This window comes from Dioszegia hungarica, assembly GCF_025882075.1.
Source record: "Dioszegia hungarica strain PDD-24b-2 chromosome Unknown MKK02contig_16, whole genome shotgun sequence".
In the NCBI taxonomy this organism is placed as follows: Eukaryota; Fungi; Basidiomycota; class Tremellomycetes; order Tremellales; family Bulleribasidiaceae; genus Dioszegia; species Dioszegia hungarica.
In genome coordinates this window covers 1,796,071-1,822,455 of record NW_026515773.1, presented here as the reverse complement: position 1 = coordinate 1,822,455, position 26,385 = coordinate 1,796,071, and the positions used below count along the sequence as shown (strand labels likewise).

The following is a 26,385-nucleotide window of genomic DNA, read 5'->3' as shown; positions in this document are numbered from 1 at the left end:
TCGCCATGGCCGGCCCAAGAGGGGTCGGTGGGCATTGAGGGACAAGGCGCAGAGGGCGGGTAGTCAAAATTGAAGAAAGCGGAGTGGAGAGGAGTAGATTGGAAGGGACACATGTGGTCGGGACAATTTGTAGCGCGCTGTAAGCTCGTAGTACTCATGCATGTCCTCTCATCCTCCCGCATGCTACCATCACATGCGAGTATCCGCATCAAGCTGACGACCTCGACCTCAAGACCCGTCATCAGTCTTGAAGCTCGAGTCAGCGTTATACCCAGTTTGCCAGATGGTCCCACACCTTCTAGGTTCCAGTACTTGTGCACATTCCGAGGGGCCGGGGCAGGACCAGCAGGGCTTGCGAACATCACGTAGTGCCCACAGGAGACGTGACGTATAAGGGAGGCAGGTACAGCCAGCCGCCCACCCCGGCGGCGTTTCAAGATGTCTCACTTTTTCCAGTTGCACGGACCTGCCTGCTCAGCTTTCAGCTCACATATTCACTCAGTACTCCCTTGGCATTGTACCATATCACAGCAGACTCGCCGACATGTCGTCCCTACTCGAAGAGTACCATCCAGCTTCTGCGCTTCATCAGACCGCTGCGGTGAACGGCGACGCGCCTCAGCCATCTCCGATCCCGTCCTTCCAGCTCCGGCGGTCCATGCCAAGCGGTGGAGAAGTCGAGCTTCTTATCCAAACGTTTGATGATCGTATTCTCGTCATCATCACGCAGAATGGCAAGGTCGGATGCTTAGTGAGCACCAGCAACACTCGTACACCACATTGGAGAAATTGAGCTGACGCTTAGACCCAAGCTGCACTCCCCGCTGTAGTTCCCCTCCCTCAACCTCCCCGTTCCGCACCAACCTCATCCCTCTCCCACTTCCCTCCACCTCCACCCTCCATCACTCTCACATCACTCCTCGGCTCCCCACCTAATCGGGCCTTACACGAGACATACGTCGCGCATATCGCGACGCTCATATGGTGGACGCTGCAGGAGGTCAAGGAGGCAAGGAGGCCGGTAGTCGTAGGGCTGAGTCTGGAGAGGAAACGGAGGGGAGTGGAAGGGCAGAGTGGGGTGGAGGATGATGGCGAAGAGGGAAGTCTAGAGCTGGACGAGGTGGAGAGGGAGAGGTTCGAAGGGGTGTTGGGAATGGTAGCGGAATGGGCGGGGCCGAAGGGATGAAGCTGTTATCGGGGTGCACGATATCAACTCCAGGCGACAGCGTCCCGACTAGAAGACTAGAGTCTATCAATCATCATATAGCAGCGACTGGGCCAGAGGGCGATCTCTGATGCTACCTGCAACAATCACCGCACAGCTACAATGTCCATGTCGTCCGCCTCTTAGGTTCCAGCGGTCATCGTCTCATCCCTTCGCAGCTCGCTCCCCGGTCGTCCTCATCATCCTTTTCGTGCCCGCCCTACCGCTTCTGGGTCGTACCCTCTCGCCTCATTCCCGCCGTACTCCGGCATCCTGTTGAGTGGCTCCTCGTCCATCTTTTCCTGTGCCGCTGTCGCCGTCGCAGCTGCAATTTATCAGCCCTGTGCGGCAAGCTATCACGACCGATAAACTCACGATCTCCGATACCAGTACGCGTGCCCCATCCAGTCTCGTGTAATGTGAAAAGGGCGTAGATCTTCATTATTGCGCTGAGGAGTCAGCTAAGACGTGAAGATTGTGCTGGTCTGGCTCACAAGTAGTAGCCGAAAATAATCCAAACGGGGATATAGATGATATGGGAGGGGTTGTGCCATAGGTGCGGGAGGAGCTTGAGCGAACGGGTTGCCAGGAGCCATACGAGGTACTACAGTGTCAGCTTATGCGGCGAATCACACTCGCAAGAGAGCTCACCGAGACAACGATACGCCAAGCGGGCAAGTGATACCCTCCCTGATCGATCGGTTTTGTACTCTTGACGATCAAGACGATGACCAATATTGGACCGACGAGGAGTGTGAGGGGATTGATAAATTTGTCGATCATCGTGTAACACACGTAGGGGTGTTTTGTCCAGACGTAGCGCTCCTTGAACACGCTCCGCATATCCGACCGCCAGGTATTCCTCGTCCACCTCAGCACCTGCTTCAAGAAGCGCCAATTTGGCTTCATCGTCGACAGCAGCTCCGCCTCCTTGCACACCTGGACATGCGTGTTCCAGCCATGACTGACCATCCACCTCGTGAGGAACTTGTCGTCCCCCGAGTTGAGGTGGTATTTGCCGAGCCAGAGGTCGTTGGTGAAGCCGTGCAAGAAGTCGGGGTCTTTGAGGATGACGGTCCGATACGCGGCGGTCCGGCCGGAGAGACAGGGTATTCCGCCGTCAATATGTGTGGACGAGGCGATCTCGATGTTCCGAATAGTGAGCCGGAAGGCAGCGAGGACCTCCCAGATCGTCAGACGTTCCCCGCATGGCTTGACCCGCTGACTCGTACCCACCCCGCCGACCTGCTGGTCCTCAAAGCAGGCGAGCACGGTGGGCAGGAGCGTCGACGGCCAGATGGCATCGTCGTCCGCAAAGACGATAATGTCCGATTCGGTATTGCGGATACCATGTGCCATTTGAAGACGTTTATTGGCAAAGGGGACGGTGAGGACGCGGATCTTATCGGGGGCGACCGAATTGGCGAGATCTTGGAGAGGACCAAGCATCTTGTCTTCCGTGACGATGATGATCTCCCGGGGATTTCCTTCGAGCCATGAGAAGGCTGCTTCTGTTTACTGTCAGCGAAATGTCCTCATGCCAGGCTCGCACGACCAGAACGCACCTCTGAACTCCTCTCCCGCATCGATGGTTGGCACGATGATAGTCACATCTTCGTCCGCCGAGTACGTGGGATTCTCTGGCAACGGTACAGGCCGATACGTCGCATAGGCGAGTAGACGGATAATATACCAGAAGTACCGATAGAAACCGATGATACCGAATGGCACGACTGGGGCGTCAGCTTTTCTTTGCTCTTTGTAAACTTCGTAGCGCATCGCGGGGACAGTACGAACAGACTGGGAACTTGTCGGCTGTCAGATATCTGGCGTGTCAGCATCTTGCTCGACTCTTGCATCTCGTCCTCTACTGGATCCCACTCACAACATCTTGCCAAAAACAAGTTTTCCTTGGCGCTACCGCAAGAACCCCCAAGACTTCCGAGCCCAGAAGAACGAGGTCGTCTGCCCGATGTATAACTCGGGTGAAGAAATGTGTTATAAGGTATGGCGAGAAGCGAGAGGAGACATGGGTGCGAAGTCGAGGATGAAGAGCGGTTCGAAGAGGGAGGAGGATGGGATGGGGCGCGTAATTACAGGGCTAGCTGCAATCGTTGGTCGTTGATTTGCGAGACCGATGTCTCACGTCCGAGGCTTTCTATGCTCGGATCATCTATAGTTTGTGCAGGAGGATGGGGCGGCGCTGCTCGATGATATGTACAGTATATACAGCTGGTGACTTCACGACGAGGATATAGATGTGGAGCGGAGCATGCCTTGTGTGCCTTGTGTGCCGCCGACGTCGGCGCATAAACAAAACCTAATCGCGGCACGTCCGTCGCTCGTGCACCGCCCTGCATCGCTTCTCTACCTCATATAGACTCTACGTTACGAGCTGCTCTTCAATGGAGCAGTCCTGTTGGGCATGGTCCGCACCAGTACATCCGCTCATCCTAGCCTTCGCCGCCGATGCAGCACCGCCTACAGACCCGCGTAGAACTTGCCGAGATCATTGGCATTGCCTCCAGCATCCAGCATCCCGTTCGAGTCCTCAAAGTTCGACCACATCCCGAACCAGGCCCAGCGCTTGATGTACGCCGACCCCTCACCCTTCATCCACGCAATGGATTCTTGCATCATCTTGCGGGTCTCGTCGGGAGTGCAGCGCGTGATGCCATCCTTGTTGTATTGGCGGCACGCGATCTGACGGTCAGCCACTGGACTCCACTGGTATGGACGGGTCAAAGCGGAGTGGGGAACTCACCTCGGTCACCCACACAGGCTTGCCTTCGCCCGAGTAAGACTATGCTGATTAGTGCCGCTTCTGACCTCATAGCTGATAAATTCGGCACCAGTCAAGTCACTCACCTTGGCATAATCGATGAAGTCCTTGCTGGTCAAGCCGTAAAAATGTAGTGGGATGAAATCAATCCTGCAGGATGGCCCACAAGCTTTCTTCCAGGCGTCCCAGTACCCCTTGCCTCCGTTGGCGACCGCGATCGACCCGATCTGGACGCTAGCAGGCACATTGGCGGTCCACTGATTGTGCATCTGCGCCGCCTTTTCGATGGCGATCGCGACACCACCGTGCTGCTCCTTGACATCCGCTGAGCCTATCAGCCGGATCTTTGTCGCCCGCGTGCTGACTGAGAGACGTTCAGGATCGAGGCTTGCACTTACGCTCGTTCAGACTCAAGGCGTACTTTGCGCCCGATACCTGCTCCACCTTGAACGCATCCAGCGCATGCTGATAGCCTATCATCGGGACAAACTCCAGTCCCTTCATCTCTTCCAGCGGAGTGGCTGACCAGGCATAGTACCAGCCCAACTTGTTGCCGAACGAGGCGGTCTTCACGTGCGAATTCTCATTGACTCCGAAGCCGCCCTGCATCGCCCCGCCGCCGCCGTTGTTCGGCGGTGCCGGGGGCGGAGTGTCGCTCTTGGCCGGAGGTGGTCGCGTGTCGCTCTTGGTAGCCGCTGGTGCAGGTCCGGGAACCACTGTAGTCGTGGACTGGGCAGCAGCCTCCGCAGGTAGCGCCGTGGAGGAGGTAATCTTGGCTGGAGCGGCGGGATCAGCCGGCGGAGGACCTTTAGGCGGAGGCTTGACGGCCGCTTCATGGACCGGCGGGGGAACGGAAGGTTTCGGTTCGACCGGAAGCGAGGGCGGCAAAGTCGTAGTCGGATTGGCTTCGATGTAAACGGTCGTGGTGGTGAACAAGGCGTTCTGGTTCAGTGTGACAGCCTTAATCTCGCCGTGCGGGCGAGCCCAATGACCGCGCCAGGGGTGCCGGTCCTTCTTGGAGAGGCGGTGTTTGGTGAGACCAGCAGGGGCAACTGCGAGGGCGCTGCTGCTAAACAGCAGGAATCCCAGGAAGATAAAGGAGGAGTTGGGCATGATTGGGACGTGTCTTGCGTATAACCCTGGACCAGTAGAGGTAAAGCTTTTTGTAAGGGTCAAGGTGGTCGATGACGACAATTAGAGAGAAGTGAGAGGATTCCAGACCAGCTGGTATATGTAGGCGATGAGATCAAGAAACAATAAGGATATACAGAAGAAAGAAGGTGAAGTAGGGGTAGGGGATAGATGGCACAATAAAGGCTCGATCTCGACACAATGCAGCGGCAAGTGTATCAACATGTGCCAATCACCCCGCGAATCTCCTTTATACCCCCGACATGTTGCGGTACAGTGATCCTTTGCTGAGTGCCGCTGGAGGTGGCTTGCCGGGATCAGGGGTAATCAGTGATCGCAGGCGTTCAACATCCAAGGGTGAGTTTCCGCAGAATTGCCAAGCGATGGACAACGGTACGTGGCCGAGGTGTATCAAGTGAGCTTGACCCCCCTGATTGTCTACACCAGTATTTGTTAGGGGCGGGGATCCATGAGTCGTAAGGCTTGTCCGGGATGAGAGATAGTCTATCAGTACAGTCCTCGTTCTTGGCGAGGTTCAAGGTGCTTGCGCTGCATGAAGTGCAAAGTCCCTTGAATCGATATTCCGCATAGTCCGCTCTCCAGCTTCTGACTGCTCTATCAGCTCTAGCTCCCTCTCCAGCTACTCGCCGCTCTGAGAGCTGCCGAGACATCTAGACACAGCGGGATGACTCACGAACCACACCCTCCGCACTCTGCAATTGGCATACACCCGCACATAGCTCACACTCCCAAACTGCCCATTCGGCATCCCCTCTTCCCGCTTTCTCCTCTTTGTTCCATCTTCTGGCGCTGTCCTGGGCATGGTCTGGAAGAGCGGTAGTAAAGAAGATATGTTGAGCGAAATATCGAGCCATTGGGTCATGGTTGATGCGGTCTGTGCGGGCAGGGCGAGGGGGAGGTGGATCAGCGGGGGTTGGCGGTGGGGATGGATGGATGGTGTTTTCTGCTGGTCAGCTCTGGTTCCCATGAGGCAACAACGAAATTCCTGAGGCTCACTTGGAATGTGGAGCACCGTATGACCCCCTCCCTACCCTTCAGGTCCAGCACGCCTACTTCCAGCGCGAACCCCCTCGAGCCCAGCCGCTTCAGCTGGAAATGGACCCGGGGCAGTTCGAGGCCGAGTGGTAGCGGCACCCCTTCACCGCCCTTCTTTCTCGCCGTAGCGGAAGATCCGGCCTGAATGTATGTGTCCGCTATTGCGGGACCCTGGACATGGACCACGATATCCTCAACATCGCCCCGCTCGGCCTTGTGAGTGGGGACAAAGGACCGCTCGTCGGGCTGCGCATCCCATTTCCGCTTAGCAGCTCGTGGCCGAGTCAGAATATCAGGGAGGGAGGTGATGATCGATTTGGAGGGGCAGGAGGGGTCGATATGGCTTGTGAAGAGCGGTGAGAGGGCGGGTTGGGAAGTGGAGGATAGGAGAGTGAGGATAGGCGGCTGGAGCGTTAATGAGCCGTCTTGTCAACTTCATCCGAGTTGGTAGTGAGACGTACCTGGACAGTACTCGACAGAAGGGCCGTCATGATGCGCTCCACTGACTGCTATGTCAGGCTGAAGAAGAGGTATAATAACAAGAGACAAGTGCACCTCCACCTCATTCCTCCACCAAAATCCGCTATCCTTCCTTCAACCTTCCATCATCCTTCCATCTTCATCACACCCTTCCCGATCTCACTACGACCACTGATCGAGTTGCCGCCAGCTCGCGATGAGCTCTGACCCTTCCACCGCTCTCCGTGACCTCCGGGACACCCTCCGCCAACCCCTCTCATCGACCGAGGCCCTGACCTCCGCCCTCTCCCTTGTCCTTTCCCCGCTCGACCTCCACCCTACCTCCGTCCCGCCCTCTTCCGCCTCTGCAGCAGCTGTGGCAGCCATCCAGCGTTATCTTCCCACGATCCAGCTCAGTCTATTGACGGACCATCTTCCGACCTTCCTTCACGCTCTTGGCGAAGACGACCTCCTCGTCGTTGAGAGGTTCTTTTGCCCCCCAAAGTCTGCTACGCTCGGGGCTTTGCGAGTAGGAAGGACCATAGCGGGTGTATCATACACTACCCTCCCCTCGTTACTATCGTCGAAATCAGCCGGAGGGGCGGGCAGTACAGCGCTTCCCGCGCAGAGCAGGGATCACCTACTTTCCTCCCTGGACAAGCTCGCGGCGACATACGGGATAGACGACCTCTACTGGTCCATCTGGGCCAGCGGGGGAGAATCACAAGCGGAGAGCTCCAAAGATGGCGGATTGAGGGCGCTGAGGTGGGAGGAGGCGGTGAAGGCGGTGACGAGTCTGCCCGCCAGGGTAGCCAATGCAGCCGGACGGTGGGGTGAGGAGGGCTGGAAAGGGATTGCTCCGGCTGCTTTGGCGTCAAGGTAAGCTACTCTGCACATACGGAGCGGACTTCCCCTCGCGAGTAGCTGATATGACAGATCTTACTTCGGACGAATGATCATACGGCTCGAAAGCCTGATGCACGAGCTCAAGTTGGACCCCTCCTCCGCCGATCGGATCCAGCTCGTCTTCCACCGCCTGGGGTCGATAGGCTTATTGTCTCAAAGCTCAAATACGGATCTCATGCCGACCCTTCTCCCGGCCATACTATCGCACTTACACCCACCGCCGCCCCTCTCGCCTTACCCCGCTACATACCTTCCGGGGATCTTCCTCGGTCTCCCAGCTTCCATGCTGAATCCTGTCGTTTCTTCCCTCCTCACCAGCCTGTCCAGGCACATCGGACCTCTCGCACCCAATTCACCGGATGAACAGGTCAAGCGCGCCAGCGATGCATTATCCAGCATCATCGGATCCGCCAACGCCCGCGGAGAAGCGTGGGACGCTGTCCTCCGAGCGACACTCGCCCCCGGGACGACCCGGAATGATGACCAGACCCGCATCGTCGTGGCGTGGATATCCTGCACCCCAGCCTCGATCCAGCCATTCATCGAAGCGGTACTCTCCACTTGGTCTTCCCCCAAACACATCAAGTACGCCCTCTACTCCCCTCAATTCCAGCTCGCGTACACTCTCCTCCTCTCCATTTCTCTCCTCCCGCCACATCACCCTTATCTGGTGCGCATCGCCACCCGGCCAGACGTACTCGGCGCGTGCTCATCGTACCTCTCACATCCGGACGGCTCGGTCCGGCGCCTAGGGCTGCTCGTAGCAGAGGTGCTGTCAGAGTTGACAATCAAGGAGGAAGGGAACGTGGAACAGGAGGAGAAGCAGGAGACGGAAGATTTGATGCGGGGGCTCGAGATTGATGAGGATACGGGAAGGCCAAAAGGGGTGGATAAAGCCCCAAAAGGCATCAAAAGGTTGAGATTCGGAGGAGGAATGTGGGACGGAGTAGGGGATGGGAGGGAGGAAGCGAGGTGGTTGAGGTCGGCGGTGGGCGTGAGGGATGGCGATGCTGTACTTGCTGAAGGAGGGGATTGTATGTTGGGGTGGAAGCTGGCAACTGTGGATGGGGAAGAGGCCCCGGCTCGAATTCGGGCGACCCCGGTCAATGCGTCGACTCGCGGTCGACCAGAGAAGAAAAGCTCGAAACCTCCGGTCACAAAGCCCAAACCGAAAATTATCATGCTGGACGACACCGATCCCCTCGTCTCTTATTCTCCCCCACATTCCCCCTCATCCTCCCGTTCTCCCTCGCCTACCCCCTCATACCTTGAGGAGATCGCCGCAGATCCCTCGCTCGCGCTCGACGCCACCCAGAAGAAGAAGGTCACTCGTCCGGTCTACATCTTGCAACTTCTCCAGCTCCTCCGCGAGAAGGATAGCCCGGATGCCATCGAGATGGCAATGAGGCATGGAGAGGAGCTCATCCGCGCCAAGCGCGGGTATGGGCTAGAGTTGGCCGAGAATGCCGTACCACTGGCGGGGCATTTGATGGGGATGAGCAATCAGTACGCCCTGGATGAGTGGGAAGAGAGGAGGCAGGGGATGGTGACTGCGTTAGTCGCGTGTGCGCCGAAACCGGTTGCTCCGTGAGTCTTGCCAATATCTCGAGGTGATCCAAGCTGATTGAGTAGGTACCTCGCCCAGCAGTACTTTGTCAACCAGTACTCGCTCCAACAGAAATCAATCATGCTTACTGCGATCTCGATGGGTGCGCGCGAACTCGCCGGTCTCGCCGTCCCGGACATCACGACTCGGCGGGTCGACTTTCCATCTCGCACCCTTCCTCCCGCTCTCCACAAGAAGTACATCAGCGTCGCCGATAATCACCCCTCCCAGCAAGCTGGCAATAACCAGATCGAGGCAGCAGTGGAGGGCGTCCGGGGGATCTTGCTGGATAAGGGCGCAAGACGGGCTGCGGAAGTCCTCCCGGACGTGGCTAGGGAGAAGCGTCTCCGCGTCAACCCATCCTTCGCCGCCAAAACGGGAAAGGGAATGGGCATAGCCGAGGTCGGTACCCTCAGAGACCGCCAGCTTCTCGATCGGCGACACGAAGAAGAGCGACAACTTCAGCGAACCACCCAGACACCCGTCGTTGCGTATTCCGCGGTCGCCGCCGAATACTTCATCATGCCTTTGGTCAACAGGTTCTGGACGCACTTTCAGGACGACTCTGTCCGCGAGTCCCGAGCACTGGCGACGGGGACAAGATTCAGGGGTGCCGGAGCAGGCATGGTTTTCTCCCCGATGGCGCTGGAGAAGTTCCTCATGACGCTTGCACTACTAGTGCACGCGGCGCGGAACTCGGCGGCATTCCTCGCTGTCCTAGCGCCTGAGGTCATCGAGCTGGGACTGACAGTGGGAAGTCGTCATTCTCATCGGCCGGAGATGGACTTAGGCGATGACGCTGAGAGAGGGGACGCCGGGTCCAAGGCGGAAAGTCAGGTCGTAGGGGGCGCGCTGGAGCTGGTGCTCGTCGCCCTGGATCTGAGTGGGGAGGTAGATGCCGGGCGAACGATCTGTGGGGATAAGCCGGAACTGGTGCTCGCTGCGGGAGAGTGGGCGCAAGGTGTGTTTGACGTAGAGAGCAGGGGAGGCAAGGTAGTCGGTGGTCAAGGAGGAAGGGAAGGGCGAATCAAGGGCGCGGCGGCTGGGGTGGTGGTGAGGGCCGGGGAGATGATAGAGAAGTGGGGGTCAGGAAGGCGATAGTCGGAATGTGACCTATGGGAGGGAACAGTATGTCTATCCTGCATCCTGCTCGATAACCGATGGTCTCTTTGTGGTCGGGGCTGCAGAGCTACATCAAGGGGATTTGTTTGGTTCCGCACGTGGCTGTAATTGGTTCCGATATCCGGATAATCCGGATCCGCTGCGGCGATCCGATCCGTTTCCGTATTATTTCAGCCGTCCGTGCGGCGTTGCCGCACTTTGGCCGCTTTTTGAAGGCTAAATTTAATAGGCCGATTCGCCCGATGGAGATAACGATATCAAGTGAGCTCGTCATCACCCTCAGCCACTGCCACCAGCTGCGGTTATGGCGAGCACCGCGCAGGCCTTGTTCAAGACGCTATGTACAATTTTCAGTCATCTACATACTAGACAGTATCTAAGCTCATCATCTACGGCGTACGCCTTATCTAGCAGCCATCTATAACATCGCTCGATCAGAATCATTGTCCAGGACTACACATCGGGGACACGTTTCAGATCTTATCAGCGTCGACATCTTTTTTTGCGCATCTGCAAAGGTCCACCTCGTCCTTCCTCCATTCGCGAGAGACACCCAGAGGGCGTCTCCACTATCAACACACCTACCCCGCAGTCACCCTCCTTTGGTGGATTGATAAGCACCCTCCTTTACCCCACCCGTCTTCGGCGGATCAAACCTGAATCAGAATGTTCTTCGCCCATCACTCCTCCAATTACTCTTCTCGACCTTCCTCTCGACCCGTCTCTCGCCCGGCCAGTCCTACACGGAGCAACACTCGCTCATCTACCCTTTCCTCCAGCTCCCAGCCTACCTCTATCCCTCCTCATGCCGGTTCCTTTCGCCTTCCCTCCGGTAGCAACCATGGTACGCCGATAGACACGTCGGATCTCGATTCGTACCTGGACGGACCTCCAGCGGCAGGCGCGGTACCCGCGTATGGTCCATACACTCCTACGTCAGAGATGAGTTGGAACTCCCACATGTCTTCCGGCGCCAACACCCCCGGCGGGAGCTTCCACGGCTCCCATGGCGGAGGGCATCACGCCCACCACAGTCTGGAGATCGTGCTGGACTCGGAGAATTTGGTGATGCGGGGTGCGGGCGGAGATATGAATCCGGCGTACCTGTCAGGAAGGGTAGAGCTGGATTTGACGGAGAGCATGAACATCAAGGAGATCAGCATGAGCTTGGCCGGGAAGGCAAAGGTGCAGTTTACGGATACCGTACAGTAAGTCCGAAAAGCTCCATGCTTGGTCCAGAGCTGACGACCAGGTCCAAAAGCCACCATCACACCCACGCGCTCGTACACCACGACTGGTCCTTCCTCGAAGGGGACAAGCGGCACAACCACACCCTCAAAGCTGGCCACCACAGCTTCCCATTCCAGCTCATGATCGACTCTGCCCTCCCCTCGTCTATCCAAACCTTCGCCGGTGAAGCGCTCATCCAATACAAGCTGCGCGCGACTGTCGTCCGGCCCGGTTTCACCGCACACAATATTGTTGCTACCAAGATGTTCGACCTACAGCGGACGTACACACCGGACGCACTGGAGTTCAATCAGACGCTCGAGATTGAGAATACATGGCCTGGGAAGGTCATGTACTCGCTTACCCTGCCGTTCAAGGCGTATGCGGCTGGAGACGAGATCCCGGTGCAGGTCAAGTTCATGCCGCTGGCCAAGGGGGTGCGGGTCACGGCGGTGACGAGCCAATTGAAGGAGTATACGCAGGTGCAGACAAGGCACTCGTCGCATAGCGATACGAGGGTGGCGGCTGGGTGCAAGCATGAGTTCAGGGAGGGGAGGGCGGTGCAGGTCTCGGAAGAGGCGCTAAAGCCGCCGACGCACTCGCTCGCGCGGTGGCAGGGCGTGCAGGTACGACGGGCGTCTACCGCAATCGGGATGGGAAACGCAGCGGCGGGACCCAGCTCGGCGGTCGATCCGGCCAATATGACGGACGAGGAGGTGGCTGCTGCAGCGTCGGCGGACGTGATGCACGGGGATGACGAGGTCAACACCATCTTTTCAATCTTCGTCCCTCCCTGGGTCACACCTACACATACCGTCCACCCTGTCACCGTCACCCACAAGCTCAAGTGGTCGTGTACCATCACCAATCCGGATGGACACATCTCGGAGCTCCGGTGCGCTCTCCCCATCATCATTCTCAACCACTCCCTACTCGACGAGGCTCGGTCGGCCGGCGCCAACACCCGCGCTCTGCTCCTTGGTGAGACGGTGGACGAGGCGCAAAACGTGGATCTGCCTAGCTACTCGAATCACGTCTACGATCGAGTAGCGGCGGACTCTGGCCCAGCTACAGGCTATACATCCCGCTCGAGCCGCACGCCCACTGGCACGCATACCCCTGCGTCGGCGACCCCACCACACTCTCGTCCCGTTTCTCGGCCCCCATCTCGTCCCGCGTCTCCCGTCCGCAGAGAGAGCATGATCCACGATCCCATCCCTGGCAATCCCCCTCGTCGAGAGCTGTCCTTCGAGGCAGACTCTGAGCTTCTTCGCGCTCTCGGGGCGCTGGAAGCCCACTCCTCCCCTAGCCCATCTGCTACTCCCGCCGGATCCCGCGGCCCTTCGCGTCCCATCTCCCGTCGTGGTTCATTCACGCGATCCGGCCGATCGTCCAATGTCAACTCGCGTCCCGGATCCCGCGCTGCCAGTCCAGACAGATCACACCCCTCCTCCCTCTCTGGATCGTACGCAGATGACTCGCATGTCCGCCCGGGCCACGGAAACGAACGGCGGAGTACTGGTCTCGCGGCTCGACTGCACCTTCCTAACGCCTTCAAACCCCTCAAACCACTCTCTGCCCGCCCAATCCTCCGCAACGACTCGGACGCCAGCATTCCTCGGAACGCCTCCTCACCCGCCCTCACTCCTGGCGGCGGACACGTCTCCTTCCACCCCAAGACGGCTCGACATGACGGTCGGCGACTACTCGGGACAGGTGGGGGATACTTTGGCGGAGGAGGACGGTCGAGTGGGAGTGGTAGCGGAGCGGGATTCCACCTGGCTTCAGACTCACCAGGCCCAGGTACGCCTGACGGAGCGGACGGCGGGGACACACCACCGGCGATGGACCCGATCAGTCAGGTGCCGTGCTACGATATAGCGCTGAGGGGGTTCGCGTCGGACATGGCCAATGGTCCGCCGACGTATGATACGAGTAATCAGCTGGAGGAGACGGCGAGGACAAAGAGCGAGGTGGATCTGGAGGCGCTGCAGAGGACGAGGAGCGATACGGCTTTGATGGATCTGGCGGCGGGGGAGCCTATAGACCCGGCAGAGGAGGAGCGGGCGGGGCATAGTTGAGAGTCAGGGATGGGGAGTGTTAGTGTGTCAGGTAGATTACTACCATTCTTACGCATAGAGCAGTAGATGTCGGATTCCATAGCTTCTGTAGAGACTGCATTTGATGTCTTTCTATCTCTTGCGCAGCCTGTGGCCTCTCTGAACACTTGACCCCCGCCAGCTCAGTCTGCAACAGCCCCGATCCCGATGCCAGAAGAAGTGAAGTCCGATCGGGAGCGGGCCGTGCCTGACCGACTTCGGCCCGGTCAAACATTCCTCACCGCGGTTGGCTCACAGCGCTCGATAAGAGATAAACTCAAGCTCCTTGTGCTTATATACCTCCCTCTGCCCCTGACCGCTTGTCTTCATTGCCCGCTTGGGATTGTAGCGTCGGTCAGAATGTGTGGGATTGTTGCTGTAGTCTCGGTCGACGGGTCCTCGTTAGATACTCAGCTTGATAGGCTCGAGGGACGGCTAGATGAGGCGCTGGAGAAGATAGAACATCGAGGTCCGGACGGGAGAGGTATCTGGGTCGACGACGCTAGGAATATCGGTGAGTATAGGCCTGAACAACAGTGAGAAGTCCATCACTTATCTTCAGCCCTCGCCCATTGCCGACTCTCCATCAACGACCTCTCGGAGACGGGTCACCAGCCCCTCCACTCCCCCGACCGGACCGTCCACGCCGTAGTCAACGGCGAGCTCTACGACTATGACAACATCCGTCTCTCCCTCGAGGCCCTCGGCTACACCTTCAAGGGTCACTCCGACTCGGAACTCGTACTCGCCCTGTATAGGCAGTATGGCTTGTCGTTCCTCTCGCACATGCGCGGCGAGTACGCCGTGGTGTTGTACGACAGCGGGACGCGGACGTTCATCGCCGCGAGGGACCGATATGGGATCAAGCCGCTCTTCTACAAGGTGGGGAAGGACGGGGTGGTCATGTTTGCGGCGGAGATGAAGGCGTTGTTGCCCTTAGGCTGGGAGCCGGAGTGGGATGTTGGGGCGATCATCGATGGAGGCTGGGGACAGGATATACGGACCGTGTTCAAAGGGGTACATAAGGTAAGCTGACCCAAATATGAGACTGTATAGAGCTGATGGAGCAAGGTCAGGCCCGGCCACTATATGGTCGTCCGGGATGGAATCGTCGAGACTCGCCAGTACTGGGACGCCGAATACCCCGACAAGGTAGGCTCCCTCTCGTTGCAAGAGAGCTAAAGCTGATTGGTAGCGTGTCAAGGAGACCCGCTCGGAAGAAGAGATGATCAAGACCACCCGCGACCTCCTCGTCGACTCGGTCCGACAGCGTCTCCGCGCCGACGTACCGGTCGGTATCTACCTTTCAGGCGGTATCGACAGCTCCGCTATTGCCGGTATCGCCGCCCACCTCGTCGAGACCCAAGGCGTCACCATGGGTTGTCAAGATCCGTCCGAGCGCGTCTGCTGCTTCTCCATCGCGTTCGACGCGGATAGCGGGTTCGACGAGTCGGAAATCTCGGAGCGGACGGCCAAGCACCTCGGCGTCAAATTCCTCAAACAGCACATGTCGGAGAAGGACCTTGCGGAGGACTTTGAGGAGGCGGTGTACCACATCGAACACCATAACCAGGATCTAAACTTTGTTGGAAAGTTCGCCCTGTCCAAGGTGCCCAGGCAACATGGGTACAAGGTGGTCCTCACTGGAGAAGGGGCGGATGAGCACTTCGGAGGGTATCCGCTGTACCTCCCGGACTTTTTGGCGGAGATGGACCATGCCGGTGGTGTCATGTCGGAGGAAGATAGGGCGCGGCTATTTGCGGAGAAAGTGGCGGAGGCGAGAAAGACGTACGAGATGATCGGAGCGGACCCCACGTACTTCGACAAGAAATCGGATCGGCATCTTCCCATCCTCACCCCATCAGCTCTCCTCGCCTTCACTCCGCCTCAGCCCATCTTCAACGCCGCAGCCCACAAGGCCTTCGGACCCGTCGATGCCTTGACGACCATCGCCAACAACATCGACGTCCGCGCGCGCGCCAAGATCGAGACGAGCTGGCACCCCCTCCATTCGGGCATGTACGTCTGGGGCAAGGGTCACCTGTCGAACCAGTTCCTCTCGTGCCTCGGCGACAGGGTCGAGATGGCCCACTCCGTCGAGGCCCGGACGCCATTCCTCGATCACCCACTCACGGAATACATCAACTCGCTTCCCCCAAGCATCAAAATCCGGTATACGCCCGAAGCGGGCTTTACGGAGAAATACGCCCTGCGCGAGGCGGTCAAGCCTTTCGTGACGGATGAGGTGTACAAGCGGCGCAAGCATGCGTATGCAGCGCCCACGACGTACCCCCTCAACGGCCCTATCCAGTCTCTGCTGGAGAAACTGATCAGTCAGGAGAGGGTGGAGAAGCTCGGCTTTATCGACTGGGAGGAGGTGAAGAGGTTGAAGGGGCTGGCATTTGTGGAGAAGGATCAGGATGTCTGGGCGTGGAGGGTCATTCTCATTGTGGCGGAGTGGACTGTATTGGCGGAGAGGTTTGGCGTGAAAACATGGGGCGCATAGTCAAGGTAGGGGAGAGATCCCCGATACACGCGAGGGTAGCAGGTGTTTGCTGTAGAAAGTACATGGTGCATGTTGGTGTCGTTTGAGCGAGATTGGCAGTGCGATGCTCCAGCTAGGCTGAAGGTCCGTCTAGGCCTGCGTGGGGCTCGGTCTGCAGGGAAGACCGGCAGGTAGCCCAACACCCAGTTATGATGTATCCACGCACGGGCCTCCGTTCTTCCCAGCCAAAAAGATCCAAAATCAGACGCGTCGACCGCGTCCACTTCACGCGACTGTATGACTTCTTCTCTCTCCTTCATAGCCAGACAAGTCAGGATGTACCCTCCAGACCCAGTGAACCTGACGCCGATCCCGCATCTCATCGACTCATATGTCTATCACTCGGAGCCGTACCTCCCGGAAGCGTCCTCCTCGACTGCTGCTTCGGAATCCACTTCGGCGGTACTCAAGGAGGAAGATGGGTGGATCATGGGGATAGATGAAGCAGGGAGAGGACGTATGTCTGCTGTCGCATCTATAGTGATGACTGTATGTGGAAGAGGCTTACATGGTAGCGGTGATAGGGCCGATGGTGTACGCTGCTGCTTACTGCCCGAAATCCTTCGTGCCGACATTAGAAGCCATGGGCTTTGACGGTAGGTCTCCCTTACATCGTTCCCGAGGTGTTAAGTAGCCTCATCATACTAACTGGGAGGCGAAAGCCTGAGAGGTCATATTACCAGAGCGTGTAGTAGCTGAATCGCCCTAGACTCCAAAGCGCTCTCACCCGAAACCCGGCAGAACCTATGGGACGCTTTCTCCCTCCATCCTCCCCTCTGCTACTCCTCCGCCACCCTCTCCCCCCAGTCCATATCAGCCGGCATGCTCCGACGTCAGCCTATCAACCTCAATCGGCAAGCCGAAGAAGCTACCATCTCCCTCATCCAGTCCGCACTGGACCGCCGGATCCCCTTGGTCGAATGCTACGTCGACGCCCTGGGCCCGGCACCGCAATGGCAAGCACGACTATCGGCCATCTTCCCATCTGTAAAGTTTACGGTGTGTGCCAAGGCCGACAGTCTGTTCAAAATTGTGGGCGCAGGGAGTATCATCGCCAAAGTCACGAGGGACCGATATATCGAGGGGTGGAGGGATGTGGAGGATAGTAATGCGGGTGGGGAGGATATAAAGATGGACGAGGAGGTGGTGAGGGGTAGTGGGTACCCCAGTGATCCGAAAACACAGGCGTACCTCAAGGACAACGTGGATCCGGTTTTTGGGTACAAGGGGGCGATTAGGTTCTCTTGGGCGACGGTGAGGGTCATCCTGGAGAAGCAGGGCGTAGAGTGCAGATGGTAAGTCACGCGGCTTCCGGGAGGCGGCAGCAGAGCTGACCCCTAAGGATCGACGATAGCGCTCAGCCATCAGCTGCTTCATACTTCGCCGCTGGAGCAGATAATGGACGGCCAAAAGTATGGCGTGATCTTGGCGTGTGGGGTGTTGGCGAGTTGTAATAGATCATCTATCGTACAGTTTCATACACCGTGTTGTAAGCATTTACATCTCATCAGATATCCTAGATCAAGCTACAAGCTCGTCCGCTAGCAACATCGATCCTCCTGGCCTACATCTTCTGCTGCACGCTATTGGGATTCCCCAGCCCCAACTTCCGCCCCTCCTCCTTGACGCTCTTCTCCCAGTACTTGCCCTCGATGAGCAAGACCTCATACAAGCTCGTGGCGAACGTGTTGACCAATTGCGGGTCGTCCAGCTCGGGCTTGTACGTCCCGTCGAACGTCCTCTCCTCCGTATCTAGCAAACCCTCCAGCTTGGCATCCCGACTCAAGAGCGTCGCCACCAGTTCCAAGACCGTCTTGGCAAACGCGGGCGGGAAGAAGAGGGAGCATTCCGTCAGGCGCTTGACGAATGCTGCGGTACGCCAAGGTGGATTTGTAGCGTGTCTTGCGAAGAAGACGGAGTGCAGGCATCGAAGCAGGATTTGGGAGGTTGGAAGGGAGGATAGGGGGGTGGTTTTGGGCGGTAAGCGACCGGGTACGAGGAGGCGGAAGCGGGATGGCCGGCCGAAGAAGTTGGAGGGAAGGGGAGTGTAGGATGTGGGGTCGTCGATACCAGTATCGAGCGAGAGCGGGCGGAGGAGGCCAAACAGGGCATTTATAAAGTCCGAGAGGTCGATGTTGAGCGCTTCACCCTGGCCCGAGAGGATCTCGAAGGCGGTGGCAATAGCCAGCAAGCGAGTACGGATACGCTCCGAGTCCCCAACGGGATCCTGATATATCTCCTCTTCCTCCTCTGCTTCTTTGGCGTCGGTGAGGATGGGCTGAGGCTCCTCCACCACTATCCGGCGCAGAACGGTGAGCAGATCTCGGAAGAACTCGATGTTGATAAAGTGACCAAAGTGGGTGATGCCCTCGAGAGCGGTCGGGAGGAGGGGTGTTCTTTGTTGGTTCTTCAGGATGAGGAAGTAGAGAACGAAGAGGTTCTTGAGCGTTTCCGTTTGCTATCACGTCAGCTTCGCCCGTCTTGTGGGCTGCGGAGAGTCGCAGATGACTCACCACTTGCGCCCTTTCTTCTAGATCAATCTCCGCTTCCGCCTCCTTCATATCCTTCTCAACCTCCTTCATTTCCTTCTCCTTCTTCTTTTGGTTCTTGGTCTGCCACTTCTTCTTGATCTCAGACTTGAACTCCTTCTTCTCCTTGCCGTCCTTATCCTTCCCGTCTCTCCCAGCAAACTTTTTGCTGTTGTTCTTCGCCTTCTGATCCTTTCGGTTTGCGACCATTTGGTCCAGCTCGGTATGCAAACGCAAGTGGAGGAGACATGAAAGTACGTCGGGGTGGATCTGGAACTTGCGCTCCTTTGTCATTCGGGCGATGAGGCGGACGAGGGTCTGCGAGTAGGTGGAGGTGAGGTCCGCCTTGAAGACGGCAATGAAGGTGGCCAAGATGAGGTCAGAGTCCTGCTATGTCAGCGTTTCGTCTCGATGAAAGGCACGCAGCACAGGCTCACCTCGTCCCATGATCGACGACCGATCTTCCCAACCAGAACACCCATAATGTTCTCGCTGAAGTTGAAGTGAGGGATGGCGGATAGCAAGTCACAGTAACACTTGATCGACAGTGTTGACAGCGGTGACTTTTCTGCGCGTATCAGCGGTTGCCCTGCAATCCACTCCGGGGCACTTACTCCTGATCTCCGTTTCCAATGTCTTCAAATACGCCTTGTACGTCCTCACCAGCCCCTTCTCACCTTCTCGCATCCGCTTGACCTCATCTCGCACCTTCTCCGCCTCCTCCGCTTCTGTCAGCTGACGGATCCGGTAGCCAGGGACGAGATCCTTGTAGACTGCCAATTGTGATAGGAGGGAGAGACCGCGAACGGAGTTGGGCACGGTGAGCGGTGTGGAAGAATTTGGGGAGGTGACAGTCGGGAGGGAGAAGGTGGAAAGACGGGTAAGAGTGGGAATCTGCAACTTCAGCTAGGCAAACCCGATAAGCCAGGACTTGACATACCGTATCTACGAGCTCTCCTCCAGCGAGAATCTCCGCGCCCAGCGCCGCAATCTGCTCTTTTGCCGCCTCGAGCTTTCTCGCATTCTTCCATCCTTCATGTCCCACAATCTCCGCCACTCCCATCCGCCCGAATCGCCCCTTCGTCGTTGCCATCCTGGCCGCAGCGCCTTCCTGATCCTCTTCGTCCTCTCCTTCCTCCTCCTCTTCCTCCTCCACCGGCTCGGGCTTGGCCTTCCGCTTCTTTGAAGCCGGTAGCTCAATCTTCGTCGTCCCCTCCACTTGCTGGACCTCTCCTGAGGGCAGCTTGATGGGCAAGCGCCCGACCTCCACTTGCTCTCCGTCCTCCTCCTCTGGCTTCCCGGCCCAACGTGACCGGCCAGACATCTCATAGTCCGCCTCCTCCTCCCTCCTCTTCCCTTTCCGCTTCTTATGGTCCCCCTTGTCCATATCCTCCGAGAGATTGTCGAAAGCGTCCATCACGTCCGCATCGACGTCGTCGTCGCCGCTCTCGTTCTCGTCGCCATCCTCCTCGTCGACTTCTCCCTCGGTATCCACCACTGAGTCATCCAGCTCCGAGTCGTTCAGCTCCGAGTCCGATGGCAGCTCGTCGTCCGAGTTGATGTCAAAGTCGGACATGGTGCTAGCGGATCCAGGCGAGGGTAGACGAGACTTTTGCCGCTTCTTCACCGGCATTTGTTCCTGTGTTTTGGAAAGCTGATGCAGCCGCTTTGTCTCCTTCGTTGTCCTACTCATTAGCTCTGCCGCTTGACGGTATCATATCTGACTCACCGACTCAGCGCCTGTCTGTCCATTCCTAGCAGGAACCCCGCCTCGAGCCCCTCTTCCTCCCCCAGATCCATCAGATCATCTCCATCCTCATCACCGTCATCCTCCTCTTCCTCATCTTCGCTCCCATCCTCCTCATTGTCCCGACTACCAGCGACTACTGGCCGCCTCCGCCTCCCGACATCAAATTCTCCTCGGGGTACAGGAATCACCCCCTGGTCCCTCAACTTGACCTTCTTCACCTGGTCCGGTCTCCGCTTCGGTTTCCCATTCAAGCCAACGTTGCTTTCTTTGGGCGCTTGACCGGGTTTCGGCTTGGGCGCTGACGCGGCAGCGCGAGCGTTCTTGATCGTCTTAGCCCGTTTGGATGGCTGAGGGTCAGCTGAGATTGGACTTCTGTTGGTCAGTCTAGCTCACTTTTAGCACTGGAGGAGCTGCTTTTCGCTTGGGAGCGCCCTTGGGAGGTGGCTTGACCATTCTGTGCAGTTCTAGGCGGCAAGAGGAGTGTTCCAAACAGGTCAAGATGAGGTATAGATGACAGTAGACCCCCAGCTTATAGACTCTGAACTTTTCTGAGCCAAGTGGAGGGATGACGTAAAATGGAGATTGCGCGAAGTCCGTCCCCTTGCACTACTCTTGCGTTGGGCCTGTACATGTTCCCGTTGACCACCTGACTGTACACCCTACACTGCCCTGAAGCTATACTCGGGCCCATCATACGCGCCCGATCAGTCCTCGTAGCCGCCCTGGCCGCTTTTTCCACGATGGCGCAACCTCAAAAACCGCCAAATCTCGATCCGAATCACGTCTACATCCATATTACCTCCCCCTCGTCCCCGTCAACGATCGCAGACTCGCTCGCTCCTGCGACTGGCGATAACTCGCTCAAGTATATCGGACAGGTAGGCGAGCTGCAAGGAGAGCACATCTTCGAGCTGCATCGGCAGGGAGCACCTGTTAAGCGGGATACAGAAGGTGGAGCTGGAGCCGGGAGTGGGGTGGTTACTGCGCTCAAAGGGGTGGAGGGGGTCAAGGGGGCGAAGGTGCTGGAGGTGAAGCAGAGAGCGAAAAGAGGTGGGGAGTTCTGAGAAGTCTCGAGATACCCAAAATCATACGGCTCGGGAAGATTGGCACTGCTGGCACCGCGGTGGCGAAGGCGGGTATGTTTTACGTTATGTCAAGCAGAGGCGATGGCGCTGACGCCCAGCCTGCTGACTCTGTCGCAAAGGTTCGCGAATGATCATCATGCTTTCGGTCTCATATCTCGACATATGCCAAGGCTGCCGGTAGGGAACTCCTCGCTTCGGCCAGGACTTCGCGAGTATAAGACGGCGTTTGGCCTCTAAGGGATATACCTGTATCATCTCACGTTCGGTGCCTATCTGGACTCTCCACTGGTCCCGCTTACAGACTCATCATCTACTGACGTACGTACTGACTCTGGGAAGCTTTGCGTGCTCTTCAGGCTCAATTATCATGATACATCGCAAGATACTATCCGTCAGGCCGCCAGGGCACTCTTTCTTTTTATACACAAGTCGTTCTCTTATCTTATCTACAAGCTTCCGTACAGCTTTCCAACCTCGTTTGCGGTACCGTCCATGTTCTCGAGCCCATTCGCGTTGGTCTGGGCGTAATTAGGGAACGCGCCGAAATACGACCACCGCTCGACAATCTGCTTGCCCTCGTCGCTCCTGAAAGATCAGCCATACCCTGCACTGGAGAAAAGCCAGAGACTAACCGGAACCATTTGATAGCGGTCGTCATGAAGGCCTTGACCTCGTCGACATTGCAGATCTTTCCAGTTCCATAATCATGGCAAGCCCATTCGGTGAGCCAGACTGACGTGTCAGCTGACGAGCTCCCGCTACGAAGAAATTATGCTCACTGGGGGCGTTGAAGTCTGAGTGAAATGTCTTGATATCCTTGATCATATCGTTCGCATTGGTTCCTGACCTATCAGCCTGGCTTACCTACACAGTCAAGAGAAGGACCAACATACCATACCAATGAGCCGGTGTGAAGTCATACTTGCACTTGCCGCCACAAGCGCTGTTGAAGTCCTATATCAATCAGCTTGGTCAACAAAGGGTAGCTGATGCGGAGCATGACTCACCTTTAGCCACTTATTCCCTCCTCTTGCTACACCGGGCGCACCGATCTTGACCCCTTGCGGCACCTTGGCAGTCCACTTTTGATGGAGCGGTGCCGCCTCGGCCGCGCTCATAGAGGAGCCGCCAAACTCTCTGCCAATGTCGGCTGCAATGTCAGCTTCGTCCGCTCAATCTACCGGGACCCTGACACTCACGCTCGTTGAAGCCGAGGATATGAGTTGACCCGCCAGGAATCTTCCCATCGAACGCGTTGGCCGCATCTTTGCCCCAGACCATAGGCACAAACTCGAGACCGTCCGTACCGGTGAGAGTGTTCATGTTCCAGCTGTAGTACCAGCCGATCTTGCCGCCAAAGGAGGCTACGTTTGCCTTGGAGTCGCCGTTGATGGCGAGACCGACGGGTGAGACTCCACCACCGCCTGCAGCCGGCATAGCCTGAGGTGGCGGGGCGGCTGCCGGAGCGGCGCTGGGCTTGGGCTTGGCGGCATTCTCGTTGGCGTCCGCTGGGTCAGCCCCGGCCGCAGGGGGTTTGGCCTCAGCGGGCGCAGGCGCGGCGGGGGACATGGCTGGCGGTGCCGGGTTGGCCATAGGAGGAGCGCCAGCGTCAGGAGTGGGTCGCGGTCGAGCATTGCCCTTCTGCACCCCGCCAGCGGGACGGCCTTTGGACTTGTCCCCGCATGCAGGGCGGGCGTCTGCGGCGAGCAGGAGTAGCAAGGGAAGGAGGACGGTAAAGCTCTTCATCGTGATTGTGTGAATTGTGCTGGGAGCTGATGGTGTATGCTAGTCGTCAAGGAGTGTGGGTAAGGGAAAGAGCGAAGAAATGAAGGCAAGTCTAGGTCACAGACCGTTTATGAAGCCGAAGGTGGGGCAGAAGTGGCAGAAGGAGGGCGAGGATCAGAATGCGTGGAAGATCGGGGGCCTATATATGGGGATACAACGGACCGATATCGGAGAAGTCAAAGCCCCCTCCCCCTCCACACCCTAGAAGATGAAACGTACCCTCAAAGCCAATCTTGAGGATCCACCCCTTATCGTTTCAAAGCAACCGACGGCGACTGGTGTGTTCGCTTCCTCAAAGGCACACCATCGCATCAGGGGAGACATCATCTACGGCTATAGTGGCATGCTTGTGCTTCCATTCCATTGTTGAGGGTCCTTTCATGCCCTTGTGCCGTGAACAGCGGGGGAAATCAAATGTCAAAGGAGAGTCTAGATGCCATCGGTCGGTGGGTGCCTTTGAGTTCGCCATTGTTTCAGCAGGTTTCAGCCCCTCGGAAGGTGTTTGGTAGCCCTTTCAACCCTTCTGGACAGGCTGCGCTCTACTATCCACTGACGGGAGAAGCCTTGGGATGGAGTGGCCAGTAATCGTATGTCAGATGGCCGGCCTATAGCAGCATGCATACCACGCCGACGCTCTAAAGCCATGCCCACGCCTGCAGACCGTCCAATCTCCCCTTAGCCTGAGCATCCCCATACCAAGCCACTCCGGCCGGACAGAACCTGTGCGCCTTGTCACCCCTGTACCCATACTTCCCCCCCATCTCGCATACCGCCTGTACAAAGCCGGCTGTCTCGTCCAGACCCCACGCCCAGACCATATCGCATGGCGGGTCCATCTTCCTCCCCACCTCCCTCAGATACGCCAGAAGTGGCTTGACAAGCCGCTCATCCCAGCCGTCCAGGTAGGTGATGAGCAGCTCGCCGTCTTTGAAGCCGTGAGGTATGAAGAGACAAATCGGATCGGTTGCGTGATACGGTCGAGGGGATTGTCCGGACGGGATAAGGCGGACGCCATGGACCCAGGTGGAGGTGTCGCGCTCGGGAAATCGGTCGCACCCGAGTGGCAGGTGAGGCTTGATGAAGGCAAGCGTACCCTCGCTGGTGGGATCCACGCGGAAAGCGGTGGTACCGGGCGGAATCGTGGTCCGCTCGAGAGCGGACTGCTCGACCTTGGACATTTCGCTCGCGAGGCTCAGCATCTCGCCGTAGTAGATATCGACCGCAGTGTAGCCCGAGTCGCCAAAGGTGGCGGATGTATTGACCCCGTCAAGTTTTCCCCTGACGAAGGCATTCTCGGTGGTACGGCGTTCCTCCCAGCCGAGCCGATGATTCTCGTCTGGCCCGATGTACGCCCGTTCGTAGAAACCGAGTGGAGCCGCCGATGAGAGGTAGGAGAGACAGCTTGGTGGAAGATTAAGAGTGGAGGGGAGGTCGGGTAAGGCGCCCCATGCTTCGGGCCAAGGGGGCAGTGCGCCCTGCGTGCCGGCGAGGACATAGTGGAGCTGTCGAAGGAGCCGAGTAGCATATCCATGCTCTGCGCTGTTAGCGAGACGTCTTCAAGCAAGCAGCAACGTTTCTGAATGAAGAGGGAGACACCTACTTCGGTTTGCAGGAGGAGTGAAGACGTAGACGACCCCGTACATCGACGTCATTTCGACCTTGCCCTCATCGTCCTTGGACCAGCCGTCCCTCCTGACGGTCTCGAGATAGCTCAGCACAGGTCCAGAGGTCCTCCGCTGGATCAGTACCCTGGCATCAGTCAGCTGATGTAGGTCACAGGTATGGGCGAGCTTACCAGCCTATCCACCGCCCGTTCTGAGCGAACTCGGCCTTCAGCTTGCGGTCGTACCATTTCCGATACTCCTTGTGAGTCAGCAGTAGTGCGCGCAAACAGCTAGTCAAGGACTTGAAGCCTTACCTCTGGTGTCGCATGAGGGGCGAAGTCCGGTCGAGCGCCTTCCGAGGCGGCATAGCGTTGCTCGAGCGTCGCGACCTCAATCACACAATCGTCAGGTGATGGCATGGTTGGGTCGGCTGCGGTTGACCATCATATCGGCCTGTCAAGAAAGCTGTAGAGCTGAAGTACAGTCAGAGTCAGAAGGAGAACGAAGATGGAGTACAAAGGAGAACGAAGATGGAGTACAAAGGAAGGTCAGTGTGCGTGAGAAGCGAGCTTGTCCTCGTTGTCAGTAATAAGGTTCCGCGTAACCGGTCCCCTCTCAGCTGATCAACCGAAGGCACAAAAAGCATCACAGTCCTCGCTCAGGTTACTGACAAGCGTGTGTGGTAGGGCAAAGTGAGACCGCTATAGCCGGTCTCACCAGCTCAGCAGCTCATAGACGGCCTGCGTCTTGTAGGCGGCCGCTCGTGACCTGGATTCGGCCGTGGGGGATGCGTGCGGCCATCTTGGAAGGACAGTTCTGTTGTGCTCTCGTTGTATACTGAGTGCAGACGGACTGTCCGTTGACCAGGAATGGGCGACACTCTGACTGGCTTCGGCCATCGAGCTTCATGCAGCTAGCAGCTAGCAGCTTCGCGCCCGATAACGGCCGCATCGGATGCAATATGTACGGTATATACCCAATATTTCCCCGCAAGGTATGCGTCCGCTTCACGGCATGTTTCATGCTGGATTCGTAACTGGATCCGTGCGGCAAACTGAGCGGCACAAGTGCACGACTGTTGCCGGAGCTGCCGCTCGCTTGGTTCTGCACCGCGCTGCGACGCTGGATAAGATCGTACCTTCGTCAGATCGCTCGTCAAATACCACGACAAATAGCCCCTTGATAACGGTTAGTGCGGCTGGCTCAAACCCCGTTTGGCGCTAACGGGCATCTCCGACGGTGGGTTCCGCCGGACTCAAGCCTATCTTGGCGGAGCGATCTCTCTTTTGCCTTCCCATCTACCTCCAAATAGCTCTTTTCATGCGTTCCTCAAGATGGTCCGCGTGGTGAACTCAGCTATCGCAATCAGTAAGCCGGCGGCCGGAGGTATACTTATCGTACGTACCTCCTTTGCGGATCTGGCATGTACGGCAGCCGTAGAAATCGGCGTTCCCACCGGTTGATTGTCTCGTGACCTTATCCAGCTAACCTTA

The 26,385-nt window shown here is 57.6% G+C and overlaps 11 protein-coding genes across 11 annotated transcripts; 6 read left to right on the top strand and 5 right to left on the bottom strand.

The window, feature by feature from the left end:
- Positions 1-544: 544 nt before the first annotated feature.
- On the top strand, positions 545-1,186 carry MKK02DRAFT_28824 (uncharacterized protein; the record flags this gene model as incomplete). Its single annotated transcript, XM_053087648.1, has 2 exons — positions 545-751; positions 806-1,186. The coding sequence occupies 2 exons, from the start codon at positions 545-547 to the stop codon at positions 1,184-1,186; spliced, it is 588 nt and encodes a 195-aa protein (XP_052943917.1).
- Positions 1,187-1,404: 218 nt separating this feature from the next.
- On the bottom strand, positions 1,405-3,094 carry MKK02DRAFT_34730 (polysaccharide synthase; the record flags this gene model as incomplete). Its single annotated transcript, XM_053089003.1, has 7 exons — positions 1,405-1,514; positions 1,580-1,653; positions 1,699-1,808; positions 1,856-2,715; positions 2,770-2,937; positions 3,002-3,030; positions 3,090-3,094. The coding sequence occupies 7 exons, from the start codon at positions 3,092-3,094 to the stop codon at positions 1,405-1,407; spliced, it is 1,356 nt and encodes a 451-aa protein (XP_052943916.1).
- Positions 3,095-5,652: 2,558 nt separating this feature from the next.
- Positions 5,653-6,664, bottom strand: MKK02DRAFT_38810 (uncharacterized protein; the record flags this gene model as incomplete). Its single annotated transcript, XM_053090295.1, has 4 exons — positions 5,653-5,727; positions 5,812-6,081; positions 6,135-6,578; positions 6,635-6,664. 4 exons carry the CDS (start codon positions 6,662-6,664, stop codon positions 5,653-5,655), a joined length of 819 nt encoding a protein of 272 aa, XP_052943915.1.
- Positions 6,665-6,849: 185 nt separating this feature from the next.
- On the top strand, positions 6,850-10,245 carry MKK02DRAFT_17152 (telomere length regulation protein-domain-containing protein; the record flags this gene model as incomplete). Its single annotated transcript, XM_053085741.1, has 4 exons — positions 6,850-7,511; positions 7,569-9,125; positions 9,171-9,495; positions 9,547-10,245. The coding sequence occupies 4 exons, from the start codon at positions 6,850-6,852 to the stop codon at positions 10,243-10,245; spliced, it is 3,243 nt and encodes a 1,080-aa protein (XP_052943914.1).
- A 687-nt stretch (positions 10,246-10,932) lies between these two features.
- MKK02DRAFT_34728 (putative response to drug-related protein) lies at positions 10,933-13,577 on the top strand (the record flags this gene model as incomplete). Its single annotated transcript, XM_053089002.1, has 3 exons — positions 10,933-11,077; positions 11,123-11,474; positions 11,519-13,577. The coding sequence occupies 3 exons, from the start codon at positions 10,933-10,935 to the stop codon at positions 13,575-13,577; spliced, it is 2,556 nt and encodes an 851-aa protein (XP_052943913.1).
- A 378-nt stretch (positions 13,578-13,955) lies between these two features.
- MKK02DRAFT_17966 (asparagine synthetase) lies at positions 13,956-16,101 on the top strand (the record flags this gene model as incomplete). Its single annotated transcript, XM_053085870.1, has 4 exons — positions 13,956-14,109; positions 14,158-14,621; positions 14,667-14,747; positions 14,791-16,101. 4 exons carry the CDS (start codon positions 13,956-13,958, stop codon positions 16,099-16,101), a joined length of 2,010 nt encoding a protein of 669 aa, XP_052943912.1.
- Positions 16,102-16,416: 315 nt separating this feature from the next.
- Positions 16,417-17,594, top strand: MKK02DRAFT_38806 (ribonuclease H-like domain-containing protein; the record flags this gene model as incomplete). Its single annotated transcript, XM_053090294.1, has 4 exons — positions 16,417-16,597; positions 16,656-16,736; positions 16,850-17,435; positions 17,483-17,594. 4 exons carry the CDS (start codon positions 16,417-16,419, stop codon positions 17,592-17,594), a joined length of 960 nt encoding a protein of 319 aa, XP_052943911.1.
- A 110-nt stretch (positions 17,595-17,704) lies between these two features.
- Positions 17,705-20,871, bottom strand: MKK02DRAFT_34726 (CBF/Mak21 family-domain-containing protein; the record flags this gene model as incomplete). The annotated part of the gene is made up of 7 exons (XM_053089001.1): positions 17,705-18,598; positions 18,654-19,055; positions 19,106-19,236; positions 19,283-19,562; positions 19,609-20,353; positions 20,398-20,765; positions 20,812-20,871. The coding sequence occupies 7 exons, from the start codon at positions 20,869-20,871 to the stop codon at positions 17,705-17,707; spliced, it is 2,880 nt and encodes a 959-aa protein (XP_052943910.1).
- Positions 20,872-21,158: 287 nt separating this feature from the next.
- Positions 21,159-21,482, top strand: MKK02DRAFT_38804 (uncharacterized protein; the record flags this gene model as incomplete). The annotated part of the gene is made up of 2 exons (XM_053090293.1): positions 21,159-21,296; positions 21,342-21,482. The coding sequence occupies 2 exons, from the start codon at positions 21,159-21,161 to the stop codon at positions 21,480-21,482; spliced, it is 279 nt and encodes a 92-aa protein (XP_052943909.1).
- Positions 21,483-21,949: 467 nt separating this feature from the next.
- MKK02DRAFT_38803 (glycosyl hydrolase catalytic core-domain-containing protein) lies at positions 21,950-23,249 on the bottom strand (the record flags this gene model as incomplete). The annotated part of the gene is made up of 6 exons (XM_053090292.1): positions 21,950-22,088; positions 22,136-22,235; positions 22,283-22,345; positions 22,397-22,457; positions 22,511-22,653; positions 22,703-23,249. 6 exons carry the CDS (start codon positions 23,247-23,249, stop codon positions 21,950-21,952), a joined length of 1,053 nt encoding a protein of 350 aa, XP_052943908.1.
- Positions 23,250-23,923: 674 nt separating this feature from the next.
- On the bottom strand, positions 23,924-25,311 carry MKK02DRAFT_38802 (uncharacterized protein; the record flags this gene model as incomplete). The annotated part of the gene is made up of 4 exons (XM_053090291.1): positions 23,924-24,822; positions 24,889-25,037; positions 25,084-25,151; positions 25,207-25,311. 4 exons carry the CDS (start codon positions 25,309-25,311, stop codon positions 23,924-23,926), a joined length of 1,221 nt encoding a protein of 406 aa, XP_052943907.1.
- Positions 25,312-26,385: the final 1,074 nt, after the last annotated feature.